Raw genomic sequence first — 19,892 nt, forward strand, 5'->3', positions numbered from 1 at the left:
ATCTGACAGTTTCCCTGACATGAAAAGCATCGACACACATCCGTGATATTCTCAAGAATAACCTAGACCTCAGTCTCTTTCCTGCCATGGACTGTGTGGTTTGTTTTTTTTAAATTATTATTATTTTTTCAGCAGGGGTTTGAAGAAATGGAAAGAGACATTATTATTGGTACTGTGATGGATGCCAAGTCAGATTGGACAGTTTCTTTCCCCCCTCGTATAAAAAGAATCATTACACATTCACTACATCTGGATGTGAGGAAAAATGACGAAGAAAGCAATTAAAGCAACATTTAAAGGAATAAAAGCTGGTGGTTCTGTGCATTTTCAGGAATCCAGAGCTCTCTCTCTCTCTCTCTGTTTCTCTCTTTCTCTCTCTCTCTTCCCTCTTTTGTGGCTCTCAGCCTATGAGCTGATGTGGGCCCTTCCTTACTACACACCCAGTGGGGCTTTAAAAAGGCAGGGCCGGAGGTCTCAGCAGTCACTCGCTTGCTGCCTGAACCTCTGCGTTCCCTCCTCCCCAGCCTCCAGGTCACTCGGATTAGAGATGCTCGCGCCGTGCTGCGGGGTCCCGCGTTTCCTGCTTGTCCTTCTGGGCCCCATGCTGTTTGCCGCGGGCTGGGCCGCAGCAGAGAGCCAAGGTGAGGAAACAGCGGGGTTATTATGGCCGCCTACTGCTGCTGCTGCAATTATTAGAAACATTTTGTGGGTGGAAAAGTGGACACTGGAGCGGTTAACCTCCATCCCAGGTAGAAGATGAATGTGTAGGGACACACTGTGCATGACAAAATTGAACTCCCAAGCACAAACTCTTTGCTTTGGGGCAGTTGTGGGATGGAGTATTTGTCTTGCTGATGATATTTTGGTGTGGAAAGAGGAATGTCTTGGCTGTTGAGAACGTGCTCCAACCAAAGGCAAAATATTATTCAAAGCATCTGAAAAGGTGACCTCGCAAAGATCTGATCGAATGCTCCTCCAGCATCGTGCGTTCTGATTGGCCAGCTGGTGAAACTTTGGTCTGCTCATCATTAATGGTGTATTTTGCCTCTGTTTCCACAAAGCTACGCTGCACGAACTGGAGAAGGAGCCGGCGTACTGGGATGCTCAGGCTAGGGCGACCCTAGGCGCTGCGCTGAGGCTCCGCCCCCGGGACCACCAGGCCAGGAACCTCATTCTCTTCCTCGGTGACGGTAGGTCACGGTGTCGTTACAGAGCAAATACAGACAGACCAATGCTGTAAAAACAACACCAGACAAGGCTCAACTGTGTTCGTTAGCTTTGCTGAGCGGAGAATCCTTTTCGACTAGATTTGTAGGCGCTGATAATCCGCATGCTTGAGCTTGACAAGCAAACACCTGTCAAGAGCCCTTCATGAATCATCATTATGACAATGGAGACAATGTGACAGTGTTTTCTGCTTTTTTTTAAGTTTCTTTTCTGGATTATGTAATTTATTTTTTGACCAGCATCCTAAAAGTAGCCATTTTAAGCTCACAGCATCACATGCATATTAATCACAAGCCAGGAACTTCTTTATATGCATGTAACACAACATTGAGAAGCTGCCGAGCTGAATCGTTCTTACAGTTATTGGTGGAGCTCGAAAATGAGTCAGAGTGTAAATCCAAAAGAGAGATGACCAAATGTCTGATGATGAATTCTGTGCAGGTTAATCACTAAAAGTACAACGTGAATACAGTCTGCCAGAGACCAACAGACCAAGACATGCCTGACTTGTTGTCCTAATCTTTAAGGCGGCAGCTCATTGTCCTCTACGGCTACACCACTATCGTTCTCTAAAATAACTAAAGGGTGACAGCTTGAGCGTTAATAAGAGCTTTTTTTTTCCTTGCCAAAGCTGATATTTCATAATATTGCATACCCTCCCCTTCCTGGCTGCCTGCAGATCTCAACCAGCACTGCTTGCACTAAAATAAGGGGTACTGGTGAAAACATTACTCCATGCTTTAAGGGTAATCATTCATGTTAGCACAGGGCCTCTGCCTGATTTACTCCTGGCTCCTGGGGAAGGGGGGGTTAAAGGCCTATAGATTTAGCCACATTTTTCCCCGTTAGCTCCCAGGATATCTGCTTTAGATCAAATCCCGCGAGCCACATTTCTGGGTGGTCGAGTTCATTTCCTGTAATTTCAGCAAAATGCCTGCGAAGAACGATGAGTTAGACATCGTAAAAGTGATTTACAGACGCAGATATCGCGGTTTGACTGGGAGCTACTATTGCTTTTGTATGAAACGTAATATGCCAATATCGTATGACACAAGACTGGAAAAGTCAGAGGAGGTCGTTCTTCCTTTGGGAAACTGCTTAGACTTTGTTTACACTGTCTATGTTTGCGTTATTATTTTTTCTTCTCAGGTTGAAATTTATAGTTCTGGCTTTCAAAGCCAATATTTCTAAAACATTTGAGTATGGCATCATAACAGCAAAATATCCTGCATTAAGAGCATTTTTTGGTGAAAAATAATTGACAAAATACCACGAATAGAATGAATAGAATAAATACAGGAGACAAAACTATGTACCTATGTGCACATACAGGCCACAGGATTGAACCTTTGCCTATCAATCATTGTCTCCCAGGGATGGGTGTGTCCACGGTGTCGGCAGCACGGATCCTGCGTGGTCAGATGGAGGGTGGATCAGGGGAGGAGACCATGCTGGCCATGGACACCTTCCCATATGTGGCCTTGTCAAAGGTGACAAGACAATCATGTTGTTGCTCTTCACCCACACCCTCTTAGACAGCAACAAGGAATTCAGATGATTATGGCCAACAGGGAATGACTTGATCAGTCTGAGATATTCTGTGTTGATTATTGCTATTTACTTTCTTTGGCAAAAAAAAAGTGCAACTAAGGGGGGAGAGGAGTTTCTTCCCTGATATGAGTGGTGAAAGTGTCAGAAATGCTAGTTCTATTATGTTGCATGAACTGTATGACCCCCGCATTGCTGTGCCTCCACCCACCCACACACACGCGCGCGCGTGAACGTGCGCAGTAATATATTATCAACATTGATCCAAGACATAACTGTGAAATCATGTCAAAGTGAGGACTCTTGACATGTTTATCTGAGTGCGATAGCAGCACTTAGACAAAGATGCACTGAATTAAGCCCAATCATGCTGTTTAGCATGTTTAGCTAGTCCTGCATGTTTCACTGCAGTTTAACTGAAAATACTCCACTTCGATTGACAATCCCTTCATAAGCACAACGTTGATACGAGTGACCTATACGTCTCACCCTTTTCTACCCCTCAGACCTACAGTGTGGACAAGCAGGTAGCAGACAGCGCGAGCACGGCCACAGCCTACCACTGTGGGGTGAAGGCCAACGCCAAGACCCTCGGGCTCAACGCCAACGCAGTGGCCTACGAGTGTAACACCACATTCGGTAACGAGGTCTATTCGGTGCTGCGGCGTGCTAAAGCACAAGGTAACGATTTAGCCAGGTATTAGATGCGCAGGGTAATACAAAGATCAGATCATTTTAATTGCGCTCTTATCTCAATCCACTTAAAACAATATTCTGATAAGCATAGCCTCGCCTACTACACGGGGCTCAGTTCAATGTTCAATCGCATTATGATCATATAAAATCATGCACCACTTGCACGATCAAGTTTTGTTAATTACGGCCGTGATCTTTCTGGTTTGCATCCCTAATCCTGACAAGATGATGGTTTATTAAAAAAAATGGCCTGGTCATGGTTTTGGTTGTGATTCTTTGCTCTCGAGGTAAATCAGTGGGGATTGTGACCACCACTCGTGTCCAGCATGCCTCTCCAGCCGCCTCTTATGCCCACTCCGTCAGCCGCTCCTGGTACAGTGACTCAGATCTCCCAGAAAGCGCCATCGAACAGGGATGCGTGGACATCGCAGCCCAGCTGGTCACCAATGTTGACATTGATGTGTGTAAAACCGGCGTTTGCTACACAAAATTCAATTACTATCTTAGTCATACTAAATTACTTAAGAGGCTCAAACGTCAGTTTTTGTGATGACATAAATGTCTGTTGGCCCACTAAGGTGATCCTGGGGGGAGGCAGGATGTACATGACGCCAAGAGGAACCCTGGACCCTGAATACCCGACGTCCAACTCTCGTAAGGGGGACCGCAACGACAAAAGGAACCTGATCGATGTGTGGCTGAACGCCGAGCCGGTACGAACGCAACGCCCACGCCTCAGTTCAAATCGTTTAAAAAGTGACTTCTATACGTCCGTCTCGCTCGTGCCCCAGAACAAGAGGTCGCGCTACGTTTGGAACAAGAGGGAGTTCGATGAGATAAACATCAAAACAACTGACCGGCTCATGGGTGGGTAAAGACGTGTCACCAGAGATCTGAGGTGAAGCCGATAAGGAGACACTCACTGTGGTTCATAAATCACATGCACTGATGCTGTGGACAGACCACACTGAAACACCCACGACACACGTACAGGCACAATATTGGCTTTCTTTACATTGTTTAGGCCATAAAACTACGAAAAGACAGATTTCGGGAAGACGGATTTTATCTTTACAATGCTACATCGTAGTCATGCCAGTGGACTGTAAATCCACAGTTAGCTGATGTTATTACCCTAATAGAGTCACAAAAGCCAAAGGGCATGTTGCCGAGGCAATAAGGGCAATGTGATCGGACTGTTATCTTTTTCTTTTCTTTTTTTTAATTCTGCATAGCTAAAACAGAGCCCGTCTTTTGACGGGCTACAGTGTAAGATTTCCTTATATTTCAATGTTCGGGGGTCAACCAACTAGAAATTACTGTGAGTGAGTGGAAGCTTTGATTAGAACGTTGCCTGGATACGCTGGTAGGTATATACTTTACAGCGGTTTGACTTCCCCGCTTTGCCTTTGCTCCTCATTTCTGTTTGTACTCTCGGCCTGTCAGCGTACATCTACTTCATCATTACCGCCATATGGTGCCAGAGTCGATTCTTCAGAAAGGCCTGTACCGATTTTCCCATTTTCTTTTCTCTACTTCTAGGTCTGTTCGAGCCAAAGGACATGAAATTCGAGGTGTTCCGGAACAGCACGCGGGATCCCTCCATCGTGGAGATGACAGAGAAAGCTATTCAGATCCTCAGCAAGAATCCTAACGGGTACTTCCTGTTTGTGGAAGATGAGTGTCATAGAATCTTTATTTCAAATAGCACCACATGAGGAAAAAAGGGGGTTGTAGAAGGTTTTCGAATGCTGATTCATTTGGGTTGTTTTCCTCTTTTGCACGAGGGAGAATCGATCACGGCCACCACGACAGCGTAGCAAAGCTGGCGTTAACGGAAACGGTGATGTTCGATAGGGCCATCCAGCGAGCCGCTCAGCTGACCAGGGAGTCAGACACTCTCACCGTGGTCACCGCCGACCACTCCCACGTCTTCACCTTCGGCGGTAACACGCCCCGGGGGAACCCCATCTTTGGTACTGTTTTGACCAAATGGAAAGCGGATGTATGTCAGATGTGAAGCGGCGTGAGGGCGCCTCAGTGACCTACCCACTCTCTTTTTGGCTTTTAGGCCTGGCGCCCAAGAACGCAGACGACGGGATGCCTTTCACTAGCATCCTCTATGCCAACGGCCCGGGCTACATCCACGTAAACGGCAGCAGGGAGAACATCACAATGGTGGATTACAGTAAGTACCTCCCGACGCCTTTCGGCTGCTGCGCTCATCTATGCTGTCGTGCTTAAGGAGATCCTGTGGTCCGACTGGTGCCTGGCTTTTTTCCCGTGGAAGGAAAGGAGAAACTGGTGTTTATGGTATTCTTTTCACTGCCCTCTGATCTCTTTTCTTCTCAGGCCCCACTGTATACATGTAAGACACTTGAAAAGAGCTATTTGTCTTTCTTCGTGGACAGCCGTCCTCCAGTCCCTCCTCCTCTTTGTTCCACATCGATGCCTCAGTCATTGCATGTCTGTGTATATTTGAGGATGGAAATACTTCTAACCCGCCGATGAATTGCTGTTTAAAACCCACAATTTTGTCTTTCTGACTTGCCTGGCGTCACCTAATGTTTTTAAAACCCCTGATTGCGTCTCACGGTGCACATTCTTTGAGTCAAAGTAAACATGCTATTACAAATGAGTGATTCAGTTCTGAAACTCTGGTCCAGACATACGTATATGAGACACTGCAAAGGCCAGAATGAAAACTAGAACAGCATGGCAGCAAATACCTATAGGCCCATAAACTAGAATTTATTTTCTTAATGCTAAATCGCGTTGCTATATATGAGCTGTGGAACTTTGTCAGAATTATTCATAGACTCCAAAATGCAGGGAATAATGGGTAGGATTTGAATTTCTATATCACGGCATATTTTATGAAAACCACCTATACGTTTGTGCCCAGACGACGATGAGTACATGCAGCAAGCCGCCGTCCCGCTGGACGCTGAGACGCACGGCGGCGAGGATGTGGCCATCTACGCCAAGGGCCCAATGGCTCACCTGTTTCACGGGGTGAAAGAGCAGAACTACATCGCACACGTCATGGCATACGCCGCCTGCTTGGAACCCTATAGGACTTGCCCACGCACCCCCACCCACTCCTCCAGCCCGGCCGTGAAGTCCCCTTCCAACCTCCTGTTTTTCCTGCTGGTATTGCTGCTTGTCCTGAGATGACCATCAGCACCAGCAACAATCACAAATAAGCAGCAATAGACACTTTATGCACAGAATAACCAGGCCAACACATGCACCCATAATGTAATACCTATTTATATAAAGACTAGCATGTGCAGAGTAGCAGGCACTCGCTAATTAGTTCTACTTTTCATGTTAAAATCCAACACTCTGATTAATGCATAACTGTAACGTGTGACACTCTGATGTTACACATTAATTATGTGACACAATCTTCTCAGCTTGTGGACACTTGAACTGGGCAGCTGTTGATTTAGTTTCTGTGTTCACAGGGAATAAATGGCAACATTACACAAACCTGGACTATGAAGCGTCCTGTCATACCAAGCTGCAAACTGAGACTTTTAAAAATAATCCTAAAGATGCTGTACTGTAACCCTGACGCCACATTTCTATTGTATTACTGGACTGTAAATGTAGATAATTTGCAGATATACAAATATTGCGTGTGTATTTTTATACTGTGTGTTTTCAAACAAGATTTTAAAGGTAACTGACTTTTCTGGTGTGTGTTTATTTCACTGCATGACTTACTGGATACTGCGGGGGTTTAGCATCGCTAGACGGCTACGCTGTAGCCGTAATTCAATGTGACAAATTCCCATCATTAATTTCTATTAGTCATTCTGGTTGACATACTTAAGTGTGGTTTAGCCTAATTTTTCAGCCATTGCATAATGTGGGCAGAGTTAGCTGCTATCTTGTGATCTCCCATATCAAATAGCCAGAAATGTGCTGTCTGAACAATAATAGAGGGGTTATAGTGACAGGAGGTACTGGGAGGAATGGGAGGAACCACAAACAGTAATGAAGAAAACTTTATATCCATTTGGTGGCATCTAGTGGTGAGACCACATGATCACCCCCCACCCTAATAACCCCCTAACCCCCATCTTTGTCAGACAATTAAAAGAAATGTTGGAAAAAGGTTTAATTATTGTGGATATATAAAGAACTTAACACTAAAATTACTTAATCTTTTATCCATTCTGAGTTTCTAGCAAACGTAAGTAAAAACGTTATACATAAGATCATATATAGACACCCAAACATGACATTTACCTATGACTTCACACGCACATTTCACACAAATTGCCTTAGATCCCAAAGTTGATATGGCAGAAAACTAGCAGCTTATGTAAACTTAATCTATAAGCAACACACACATACACACACACACACACACACACACAAACACATTCAAATAAATGGCTCATTAAGCTTTAACACACCATGAGCTGCATATGGCATTATGAATGTATTGCTCTGTAAAATACGCTTACACCTGTGTGTGCATGTGTGTGTGTGTGTGTGTGTGTGTGTGCGTCCTTCATGTGCCCTTTGCTCCTTGCTTGCGACTATATAAGCACCTGCATGTGCAGAAATCCTTTTTATTCTAAATGAAGCCATAACTGACACACCATGGCCAGCCGACAGAAGATGATTGTTACTGGATTAATTCTTTTCATTTCCATTCAGTGGACTTCTTCTGCTCCAGGTAAAGAAGTTCTCTGTTCTTTTTTTAATACACGAAGGATATTTTACACAATACATGAAGGACTGTACACACTCTCATAACATGATGCCATATAAAGTTCATAAAGTCATGACCATTTTATGATGTATGTATGTTAATTCTCCAGAAAGAGACTTGCGTGAGCTCCGTTCCGACTTCTGGTACAACAAAGGCAGACAGGCACTTTTCACGGCCATGAATGTTCAGCCAAACATCAAAAAGGCAAAGAACATGATCCTCTTCATAGGAGATGGTGAGTCTGAGCAGCAGGCTTCCTGCGACTGATGTTATAACTTTTTAGTTCTCTCCGTCTCTTCGCATGACGGGAAGCCAGAAACGGGCTTAAAACTATGTAGCTCATAAACAAAGTAAGAAATGTGTGACTCAGTCCCTCAGATCTGTACTTTTGTGTGGACAAGTGAAGCAGGTTTGGACAGTCAAGCACAAAAAAATAAACTTCTCATCCCTGCAAGAGAAGCTGCCGCTACAGTGTTACACAATGAGAATAAACATCTAATTTATTCAAGTCTATTCGGGTACCAAGTTCCTCATTTTGGAATGCATCCTGCCATATAGTCATTAAACGCTGGAGTTACAGTCACAGTCCGTCTGCAGCTGTTTACAGGCACGCTGACGACAGCATATTTCAGATATAATCAGGGATTTATCAGTAATATTTAATCAGATGGCGTAACTATGGAGACACACTGCAAAGTTCTTCCTGGAAATGATATGACAGCGGCGGAGATTATCGTTAACTGGAATTTATATTTATACATTTTTTTTAACTGTTGCGAAAGATTATTTGATATTTGTAGTGAATCCAACAGGTCAATGCAAAAGTCCTCCAGGGCTCGTGGAGCACAATGGGGGCCTTGTGCTGCTCACGTCGGTGTAATCTTAGGTTCAAGTGTGTGTCCGCCTGATTCCAGGTATGGGAGTGCCGACAGTAACCGCTGCACGGATGCTCAAAGGCCAGTTGGGAGGAAGAACCGGTGAGGAAGCTGATCTGGTTATGGATACCTTCCCACACTTGGCCCTGTCTAAGGTCAGGGGTGACTGACACGTGCTGACTGATGCATATTTAAACCACGTTTTTATGGAAAGCTTGCTTAATTTGCTCATATTTGGCTCCCACAGACATACAACGTGGACAAGCAGATGCCTGACAGCGCCGGCACAGCCACGGCTTACCAATGTGGCGTGAAGGCCAACTACGGAACCCTGGGTGTCAACGCCGCCACTCCAAGGTACAACTGCAACGCTACCTTTGGCAACGAGGTCACCTCGGTCCTGCACCGCGCCAAGAAAGCAGGTAAGGTCAAGGTTCACACCGGCTGGGGTGTCACTGAGGGCAGTTGGATTCTCTTCTTCTGGGTTTTAGTGTTGAGGTATTTGGTTCTAATGTGGGCTGCTTGTAAAATATCAACAGAACTGCTCTGTGTGTTCAAGGGAAGTCGGTGGGGATTGTCACGACAACCAGAGTGCAGCACGCGTCCCCTGGAGCCAGCTACGCGCACATCGCCAACCGCGGCTGGTATGCCGACTCCGACCTCTCTCCTGAAGCGGTCGCAGGCGGCTGCCGCGACATCGCCCACCAGCTGGTTTACAACACAGAGATCGACGTAAGCTTCAAAGTCCCGAAGTGACGAAAGTCAAGTTTTAGAAGGAGGCTTTCAGTCCGATTTGTCAACTTATGTAATAGGGATTTGCTCTTCACTTTTTAGACTAAAGTCGATGTCACAGCTACCGAAACTGACAACGTAAAGCAAAATATTAATATATAATATAAAGCAATTCCTCATACACGTGTCTGTCCAGGTCATCCTCGGAGGAGGCCGTCAGTACATGTACCCTAAAACCATGCAAGATCCAGAATACCCAACTTCCAGAGGATCTCGGGAAGACGGGAGGAACCTAATTTTGGAATGGGTGAAGGACAAAACGGTTGGTTTTAGATCTTTCACAGGCTTCTCCTCATAACCAAATCATTCACTTATATCAAATCATTTACAATGTACCTCTCATCAAACACACTAACCTGTGTCTTTGTGTTTGTGGCCTGCAGAACGTTAAATATGTTTGGGAAAAGTCTGAGTTTGACAGCGTCAATCCCAGTCACACAGACTTCCTAATGGGTAAAAAAAACTAGTTATTTTCTGTGAAGCCAGATGACTTGAAATTAAAATGTTATCAGTCTGAGGTGTTTGTCCTCAGTGATGCTGTGATTTTTGATAGTGTTTAAATCCAGGCCGTGATGTTTCGCCTTTAGGTCTCTTCGAGCCCAAAGACTGCCGCTACGAGCTGGACCGCGATCCAAAAATGGATCCTTCCCTTACAGAGATGACGGAAAAAGCAATTCAGATTCTCAGCAAGAACCCGAAGGGATTTTTTCTTTTTGTGGAAGATAAGTGGGATTTCATGCAATATTATGTGCAATATCCTTTAACATCAGTGATTATCTTCAATGCTGCTGTTGAATGATGATGATCATTTTACTTTGGCTTACATATCATCTGCTTTCTTCTGACCTTCAAGTGGCAGAATTGACCACGCTCACCATGGAGGGATGGCCAAAAGAGCCCTCTATGAGACCGTCGAGTTTGACCAAGCGATCGGGCGAGCGGCTGAACTTACCAGCGAGCTGGACACTCTCACTGTGGTCTCCGCTGACCACTCCCATGTGTTCGCATTTGGAGGAGACTCCCCCAGAGGAAACCCAGTTTTAGGTAAGGACGCCAGTGGGAGGCTATCCCATCCTCAGGGTCAAGTGTCTGGGGTGTAAACTTAGAATGACATTTTTCTTTGTAATTCACAGGCGTGTCTTCTTTACTGGCTGAGGACAAGAAGCACTTCACAACTGCTGTTTATGGAAACGGACCAGGGTATCAGATCGCCAATGGAACTCGTCCAGACGTAAATGAGACAATTTCATGTGAGTTTGCGTTGATTTTATGTGCATTGGTGCCATCTTGTGGCGGAACTGGGTAACCGCTCCGGGAAAATAAATAACTTCATGTATTTTTTCAGTATCATGACATTACATTAACATATTGATAATGAAGTCCTTCCTTTTAAAATTATAACTCCAGGCATTTTACATCACATGGAATTAATTAAAGTGTTTGTCTTATCCTGAAAGCCTTAACTATAAATAATATGCTGCTTTATCTGATGGTCCTTAGCGGATAAGGATTACCGTCAGCAGGCTGCCGTCCCTCTGGATTCGGAGACCCACGGCATAGATGATGTAGCCATCTATGCCAAAGGTCCCATGTCACACCTTTTCCATGGAGTTCAGGAGCAGAGCTACATAGCTCATGTGCTGGCTTATGCAGCTTGCATTGAGCCTTACGACGACTGCAATTTGCCCAACCACGCGGGATCCATCCACCCCAGTCTGCAGCTTCTACTACTGGCCGCCTCGCTCTTCTCCCTCTGCTCTTTCTAAGATTATTTGGAAAAAAAAATTGGAATATTTCTCTTATTCTTCGATTGTGTCCTGGCGGATTTTTTTCCATAAGAAGAAGATGACAAGTTTTCAAATAACCTTGTGAAATGTAGCTTTATAGTGTTGCAAAAAACATTGTGTGTATTATATTAAATACTGGTGTAATTACACACACACACACACACACACACACACACACACACACACACACACACACACACACACATGCATATATAAATATATATAAGACGCACTTAATATATATTAAAGATAAATTATATTATTAACAGTCCACTTTGGGATCTTTCCAGTTCTTTTTATGCCAATCAAATTGAAAAAGATGGTATGAATTGTTTTAACGATTAGGCGACGTTAAGTCAAATTGCAGCTGATTGGATGATAGAAAACTACTGTCCAATCAGAGACGCGCAGGGGCGGGACTTCCTCTGGCTGTAAACAAAGGGGGTTGTTTGTGTGTTTGGAGGGAAATTCAACACAGTGCTTTTGCACATTAAGATTATGTGAATAAAGAGTTTCGTGTGGTAACGACACAGCCTTACAATTAAAAAAGGAAGTACCGGCAGTGGATCGATAGGTGCCTTAAGACGAGTTAAGGAAAAGGCTACTTTTTCCGGACTTGCGTCTATTAGCTGGGCAAGCTAACGTCGATTAAAACTACATTATTTGCTGCTCGGTTTCTGGAATGGGCCGATATCAGGCATGGTGACTGACTAATCTTGTACGGAAAAAGTTGGTCATGGATCAGAAGACGTCGAGGCTGGAAAGTCAGCTTTGCCAAGCGGTGAAGAACGGAGATCCCAGGTAACACATCTTTGCTGGTGCTATGCCCGTACATGCCTTTTCCAAGAGCTTCTGCAGCGCATCTCAATCGGAATATGCGATGTGAGTCAACATCAAGTGTGTCCCTTTATAACAGTTGACATTCCTTGACAGATCTGTGCAGCTGCTGCTTTCACAAGGTGCATGCCCGGACCTGGTGGGCATCAAAGGGGCGGCAGCAATACACCTGGCGGTGGGCAGAGAGACCGAGAGAAACACACGCTGCTTGAAGCTGCTGCTGCAGCATGGAGCCGACCCCAACGTCAAGTAAGACTGACAGCACAGGGAGTCACCATGCAGCCTCAGGAGATGCTTTACCTCGCAACTACCGAGCTGCACAATCACTGATATCATTTGTGATTAGTTTCACCAACAGCATGAGCAATTCACCTCGAAGTTTGACCATGTTTTTAATGCTTTGCTGTAATTCTGCCAGGTCATCAGAAGGACTGACGCCACTTCATATTGCTGCAGTTTGGGGATGTTATCAAAACCTTAAGCTGCTCTTGACGAATGGCGGCAACCCAAAAATCAAAGATAATGTAAGTTATCGTTATGCCTGCAACAAAACCTTGGTGGTTACGTTATTTTTAATTTTCATGATATTCGTCCCCCTCTATAGGATGGGAATACACCGAGGCAGCTTGCAGAGCAACAGGAGAATAGGAAATGTGCCCTGCTCCTCCAGGAATATCAGGGCAGCTCAGCAGACAAAAATGATGATGACTTTCCTCAGTTTCAGTACTGTAAGAAAACCTCTTTTTGACATATCTTCATGAAACAGTACAGTACAGGTTCATACATTAGTTTGTTGTTTACCCTTTTGGGAATGAAGTTTAAATTATGCCTGTATGAGTCAATGTCTAGATTTAACATCATAGGAGCGCAAGGCAAGAAGGTGACACTATGGAGTGGGGCAGCATGTGCAGACAATATGGCTATGTTAAATAAGTGACCTGTTTTTGGTCCACAGCTTTGTATTCAGACCAGACGGACACATCCGGCTACCCTGAATCGGATCACAGCTATATTTCCAACTCCTCCATCATGAGTGACTTTGGTGAGGCCGTGCTGAGCAGCACGAGGCGATCGTCATTGCTCGCCATATCTCACATGAACGGAAGGCCAGGTTGCAGAGGAGTCTCTGATATTGAGACAAAGGCATGCCACCTGAACTGTTCCAGCTCAGCCTGGAGACCCGATTGTCCCTCCATACTGTCGAGCACACGTGTGTCTGCAGCTGGATCTGTAGCGCCGCTGCAGGTTATTGAAGAACATCAGTTGGATACGAATGTTGAGACAACCGCAGTAAAAGCAAAACAGTGTTCTGCTTCTTCAGATGGCAAAGACTCTCCCTCCCGAAGAGACACTCTTCCTGCATTTCACAGGAGGCAAATAGGTCACAAGAGCGTTAGCTTCAGAGATGTAGATGAGTATTTCCCTGTTTTTAGTCCCGAAGCTCCTGGAGTGCAGCCTGATGGCAGATGTCCAGGCTTCGATCTCTCTGAGTATTCCGACTTCCTGGATACAGAACGCATGGCCGCTGTTCTCCCCCAGCAGGGCATCGACGTCACGTCGCCGGATCACGTGTACGTCTTTTTCAGGGAGAGCAGCGAGAGCACGGAAGAAGACATGGAGAAAACGGTCATGAGCCGCTTCCCTTTGGAGGAGAGTGATGGAGAAAAGGACACCGACCCTGCAAAGGATGCGGCTTCAAAAAAAGTTGCTTCTCCACCTGTTGGCAACAGTAGCTCTGGTACTGGGAGTAGCCATTACAGTAGCTGTGATAGTGACCATTATACCAGTGCTCTGGATGCTTCCGTGCATCCCAGAGGTTGTTTAGTTTCTGACGGAGAGGAGAGCTCTGCTGGAGCAGAGCCTGACAGAAATACTAAGATTTCATCACAGTCAGAGCAACAATGCAGTCGTTCAGATGTCCAAACAGAAGCTCAGGATGAAAAAAACACAGAACCTTTAACAGATGTTGGAGATGCATTTGATTCACCTGGAAAAAAGCCCCGTGACAGCAATGAAGATAAAACATGCACAACTTCCATGGAAAGTGGGATTGATCAACCAGGAAATGGTGCAGCTGAGGACAACTTTGACCTCACACTCACCCACAGCCCGTTTGTAACAGGCCGGACCCGTTCCAGGATGACTCGCTACTCAATGAGAACAAGCAAAACCCCCGAGAGCCTGCTCTTTACGTCCTCTCTCTTTGATGACTCCCTCCCGACACCGGTCCGAACACGGCGCCAGACGCCCCGGGCGCAGAGCACAGAAGATTTGTACAGCTCACCACGTGCACCTTGTTATATAGCCGGCCATTCAGACACTACAGAAGACTCTTTGAGTGCCGATTGGCAGGACACGAAGCCCAGCACCCTTGGACCCGGCTCCAGTGTTGGCAACAGCCAGGCTGACACACTCATTCTCTCTAAGAGCACGAGTGATTCTGTTGAAACGCAGACTTTGTCCGACACGGTCGTCCTGGAGAAAAACGAGGACTCTTCTGTGAGCACTTACGAAAGAAACCTTGCGGATGTTATACTGGCCATGCGAGGCCAGGCGCTTACCGAGGACGAGGATCTACTGACTGACGATCTCACGAGCGCAGAGGAGGCAGCGCCAAACCAGAAACTAAAGGACGGCGTCGAGAGCCTTTCAGAAGACGCATGGATCTCCGAGGAGTCACAGTCTGACTCTGCTTCAGCTTCATCCAGCTCCAGTTGTTTTTCTCCGAGGGGATCCAGTGAAAACTCCGACATTCCTTGTACTCCAGGCACCGGCTGCACCCCCAGATACAGCATGAGCCGCCTGTCGAGCTGCAGTAGGCCTCAGCACCTTGCGAACCTGTCCTACACCCCCGGAGGCCGTCCGCACATCCTGGATCTGGAGGAGCCGGTGGAGTACCTGTACACGGATACGGAACAGGGCCACAAGCTGATCGAGACCCACATCCCACCAACCTCAAACACCTCGCTCAGTTCCAGCATGAGTACCTCCAGCGGTGATGAGACCGTCCTCTACGACTGGCGGTCCATGCAGGCGGACATTAAAAAGAGCGTAGGAAAGGAGAACCAGAAACCTCCCACAGAGCCGAAGAAAGAAGAGAAGTGTGAGGTTGTGCTTCCCGAGACGGCAGGGATGACTGACAGAGAGCTCAGACTGAGGCTGGTGGAGCTGGGCGAGAGCCCAGGCCCCATCAGCAGCCGCACCAGACCCACCTACATGCGAAGGCTGCGTCGTCTGATGAAGGAGTCAAACTCTCAGTCACCACGGCAACAAAGGCAGACCGACCAACCCCAAACTGGTGTGTATGGTATAATTACTTGACCTGTGATTTTAAATTATAATCCTAAAGTTAGCTGGGCATGGCTGATTTTATCCCCGGGACTCTCCGCTATCCTGTAGATTTAGGTCATAGCCCAGAGTTGCGTCTGGCCCTGCGGACCTTTGAGCTGCCCCACTGCCATGCTGACGAGCAGGCTCTCTGCCAGCAGTTCGACCAGGCGGATCAAAACAGGAAGTGGAGGGAAGGCGTCATTAAATCCTGCTTCAACTACTTGCTACTTGACCCAAGGTTAGTCTCTTCACTCGCTGCAATCACACAGATTACAGGCTCTTCACACGTTCATTACGGGTCTCAACCGTCTGGCAGTAGTTGTGCTGAGACAGAATGAACCAGCTGGAACCGGCGCACATTGTCTCTCAGATAAAGACACGTGTTCACCCTTCATAGAAGATGCAATGACAGGTGTCAGTGGATCCACGTGCAGACTGATAATTTTGGGTCTAGTTTTCTGAGAGTAGGGACACGTCTATAGATAAGGTCGGAACAAGCCAGCTTTTAATAATCCTGTTTTTAATGACCTGCTAGTGTGTCAAGATGAAAGTCAGATGTAAGATTCTGATCTAAGCAGAAGCCTTTTCAGTTCTGTGAGCCCAGCATCATCATATAAAGTGCTGTTGAAGAGCCTCCGCCTTTTGTTAAGGGCAAAAATATTCCCCAATAAATTCATGTTATGTTGAAGAGCTAAGAGCTTTTTTTCCCCAACAATTATTTTAAGAGCTAATTCAAGGTGATTGTTTACTAGTTCCTAGGGGTTAGACGAAGATGAGGCCAGTTGTAAATTTGTGTTTTGCGTTATCTCCAGGCGTGTGGTGTGAGGCCACATGTGCAGATTCCCAGACTCGGGAGATAACACCAGACGCGACGGAGAGAGTTAATGGCTTGCAATTTCCTTCCTCATAAAAGAAGCAGAGTTTAAAAAATAACAATCTCTTTCATCCCCGCCAGTTGATTTCCTGCAGTCAGAGCCTGAAGTGTGTCTTTAATAGTGACCAGCGCGACAGGCTGCGGCTCCAAGCGAGCGGTGGGGTTTTGAAGACGTGTGAGTCAGTAGCTGACTATTGAAAGCAAGACCAGGATGCGCCATATCGGAACGATTCGCAGCAGCAGTAAAATGAGTGCTGAAAGCTTTAGACGCATCCGACTTCTCTTTCAAACAGTTGTGAGGCAACTTATTCCTTTCAACGATGAATTAGAAGCAATCAATTGGAAGCGCTGTCTTCTAATGAACAGTGTGGTTTGATTTAGTAGCTTATTTAATGCTGCTTCAGCCTTAAATGTCCTCATATGTGTGTATTTTCTCTCTTTTGCCAGGGTGACCAAAAACCTCCCGTTCCGCAGCCACACCATGAGCCCACAGGAGTGTTTCCAGACATTTGTTAACGCCATATTTTACGTGGGCAAAGGAAAACGCTCCCGTCCCTACAGCCACCTGTACGAGGCTTTAGAGTACCACCGAGGGGACAAAATGTCCAAGGTCAGCCTGATGGCACTGGTCAGCTCGGTGAACTAAAACATCTGTAATAACTGCTCCTTTTACTTCCGTGTGGCAGAAATTGTGCCCCAAAGTGGAGCACATCCTTCAGGTGTGGAACTCCCAGCAGGGCGTCATCTCTCTGCACTGCTTCCAGAACGTGATTCCAGTGGAGGCGTACACCAGAGAGGCGTGCATGGTGGAGGCTGTCGGTGAGAAGGCCCACGCTTTGACCGCATAAATGTTGGCTACTCATAGGGATGGTTTCTGCCACGCACGCGGTTATTTCCCAGCATTCTGATAATCCTCTTTATTCTGCCAGGGTTAAAGATGCTCACCAATCAGAAGAGAGGCGATTTTTACGGCGTGGTGTCCAACTGGCCGCTGAACAGGAAACGAGAGCTCGGCATCCATCTGCTCTACCGGGCCATGCACATCTTTTTGGCCGAGGGTGAGAGGCAGCTCAGGCCGGTAGACATCAGACAGTAACAGGGCAGCGAAATCCCTGGTTTTCTTCATTTCAGGCCTTCTGCTCTCAATACTTTCACTATATCAGGATTCCTTCAGCTTGGTTTTCCTGTTATTCCGCTTCAACCATTAGCTATGAAGGACAGACTTCTGCCCTCAGCTGCAAAGATTTCCAATGTAAAAAATCAATTTTCTCATTTTTGCAGAGAAGTCCACATTTAAATAGTGTTGATGAAAGAACTGCTGTATTTCTAATGTTCCCTGTGCATGTGTTAGACACGCTGTTGCTAATTATTTTCACTCGGCTTCACAAGATTAAAAAGGTCTGTAGCTTGCAAATTAACTTCTGATGTTGTCTTCAGGAATAATTGATGATTGATAATGAATTATTTTAACACATTTTTACACCACGCGTCCCCGTTAAGTTGTTTTTAGATATAAAGGCATTTGAAAGAGTGTTCATGAGGGGCCGATGAATTAAGACTGAAATTTGCGGAATGAGCAGAAAAATGTTGCAGGAATCCAAACTGTATGTCTGCAGGGCTGTCAGAAGTCCTGACAAATTAGCACACCAGTGTTATTTTCCTCCCAGTAGGACATGTTTCTTCATCACTGCTGTAGTACTAATGAGTTTTTCAAACGAATCGCAGCATGGTGGAATTAAATGGTGTCACATTGCACATAAACCACTTGATAGTCATTTGATTATGTTTTAACTGTGAAACATTAGTGGTGAAGCTTTTTAGCAGACGTTGGTCACTGAAAATCTGACAAATATCACAAATGGAGCAGAAGAAAAGGCTCATTTTTTTAGGAAAGCAATAAAAAAAAACAATGTATAAACTGCTTTTATCATGTTTAGCCGGTTCTCAGCCGTTTCCTGTAACGCTATATTTTGAAAGGTAGCTCCATCTTTCTCCTGTCTTCTGTCTCAAATGTCAAATATGTAGTATTTTTTGTTTCATTTTTGACATTTTATTGTTGTTAAATAGGTTAGCGCTTAAAATACCAGGTTAAACCACTCATTTTTCTGTCTTTGTCGAGATTCTGGTAGAAGACTTACTATTTGAAGGTGTTCTTGTGTCATTATGGGATATTAGGGTTTACATGTTAATCTCCAGGCCAGTGAGGTTTAAAAACTAGACTGCTGTCTTTTGAATGTTCATTTGTTTCTGCTGCACCAAAAATGAGATGAATCATACAAAACCATGAATGGTTTCCTTTTTAAAAAAAAAAAAAAAAAGGCTTTTGAATTCTTGAATGATTGGTTATCATGCATGTCAGTGTTTGGTTTACATGTACGTTTGTGACCCATCGTTTCAATCTACACAAGCGTAAATATTAAACCAACTGATGGTGAACCTGATCTCTGGCTCCTGGCCATTAGTCGTTACTGGTCCCCCTGGCGGACAAAATAGGTATTATTCTGTACCTTCAGTCTATTTATTTTCATGCCCGATTTTCTAAGTCTTTTACTGTGGATGTTTGTGCTGCTAAGTGTATTTAAATTCATTCATGCAACCTGTGAGCTTGTTTAAATTCCTCCGCCGTGACGTCAAGTTTGGCTGCTTGGTTTACAGTAAAAATGACTCAGTTTCTCTGCAACTCGCAACCATCAGTGTGGTTTTGTACAATTCACATCATGAGAAGGGACTATTATTACTTGACTAGGAGCGTTTCAGAACAAGAAATCATTTAAAATGATGTGAAACTACGGTCAAGTGAACTGGGGGTTTCCTGTTGCATCAATTCTTTTTCCACCCTCTCTGGTCAGGCCTTTTCATGTCACCTTGCTTTTCATTGAATTATAGTGAGGCGTTTCCCTAAAGGCTGCAGATTTAAACCATTTCATAACCATTTGTGTTTAATAAGCCAACTGGAACTGAGGTGCATGAATATAAATAAATGGGTTAAACATTTATGTGTTTGAACCATTAATGATGACTCATTTGTGCAGAGTTCTCAGAACTGATAAGCAGATTCCTGTAAACGTCTGGGGTTTGTCAATTCCTTAAAAATTAGCCTGTCAATGTGTGTTCATTCAAATTTTTAATAATTCTCTGCATTAAAAACTAAAGTATTAGCAATTTCATTAGCCAAAACATTGTGAGAGTTGTGT

At 45.2% G+C, this 19,892-nt stretch overlaps 3 protein-coding genes across 3 annotated transcripts; all 3 read left to right on the plus strand.

Annotated features, from left to right (window-relative positions):
* The first annotated feature begins 464 nt into the window (after nucleotides 1-464).
* On the plus strand, nucleotides 465-7,162 carry alpi.1 (alkaline phosphatase, intestinal, tandem duplicate 1). The gene is made up of 11 exons (XM_057038090.1): nucleotides 465-641; nucleotides 1,062-1,190; nucleotides 2,602-2,717; nucleotides 3,282-3,456; nucleotides 3,759-3,931; nucleotides 4,050-4,184; nucleotides 4,263-4,338; nucleotides 5,014-5,148; nucleotides 5,256-5,447; nucleotides 5,543-5,659; nucleotides 6,377-7,162. The coding sequence occupies exons 1-11, from the start codon at nucleotides 548-550 to the stop codon at nucleotides 6,646-6,648; spliced, it is 1,614 nt and encodes a 537-aa protein (XP_056894070.1). The 5' UTR covers nucleotides 465-547; the 3' UTR covers nucleotides 6,649-7,162.
* An 873-nt stretch (nucleotides 7,163-8,035) lies between these two features.
* Nucleotides 8,036-11,930, plus strand: LOC130528695 (alkaline phosphatase-like). Its single transcript, XM_057038363.1, has 11 exons — nucleotides 8,036-8,167; nucleotides 8,313-8,438; nucleotides 9,118-9,233; nucleotides 9,326-9,500; nucleotides 9,638-9,810; nucleotides 10,007-10,132; nucleotides 10,254-10,323; nucleotides 10,458-10,592; nucleotides 10,723-10,914; nucleotides 11,004-11,120; nucleotides 11,371-11,930. Exons 1-11 carry the CDS (start codon nucleotides 8,092-8,094, stop codon nucleotides 11,634-11,636), a joined length of 1,572 nt encoding a protein of 523 aa, XP_056894343.1. The 5' UTR covers nucleotides 8,036-8,091; the 3' UTR covers nucleotides 11,637-11,930.
* Nucleotides 11,931-12,100: 170 nt separating this feature from the next.
* ankle1 (ankyrin repeat and LEM domain containing 1) lies at nucleotides 12,101-19,875 on the plus strand. The gene is made up of 9 exons (XM_057038362.1): nucleotides 12,101-12,458; nucleotides 12,591-12,743; nucleotides 12,913-13,018; nucleotides 13,099-13,222; nucleotides 13,450-15,792; nucleotides 15,894-16,062; nucleotides 17,146-17,308; nucleotides 17,385-17,517; nucleotides 17,628-19,875. The coding sequence occupies exons 1-9, from the start codon at nucleotides 12,394-12,396 to the stop codon at nucleotides 17,792-17,794; spliced, it is 3,423 nt and encodes a 1,140-aa protein (XP_056894342.1). The 5' UTR covers nucleotides 12,101-12,393; the 3' UTR covers nucleotides 17,795-19,875.
* Nucleotides 19,876-19,892: the final 17 nt, after the last annotated feature.

This window comes from Takifugu flavidus, chromosome 7 (assembly GCF_003711565.1).
Source record: "Takifugu flavidus isolate HTHZ2018 chromosome 7, ASM371156v2, whole genome shotgun sequence".
NCBI lineage: Eukaryota > Metazoa > Chordata > Actinopteri > Tetraodontiformes > Tetraodontidae > Takifugu > Takifugu flavidus.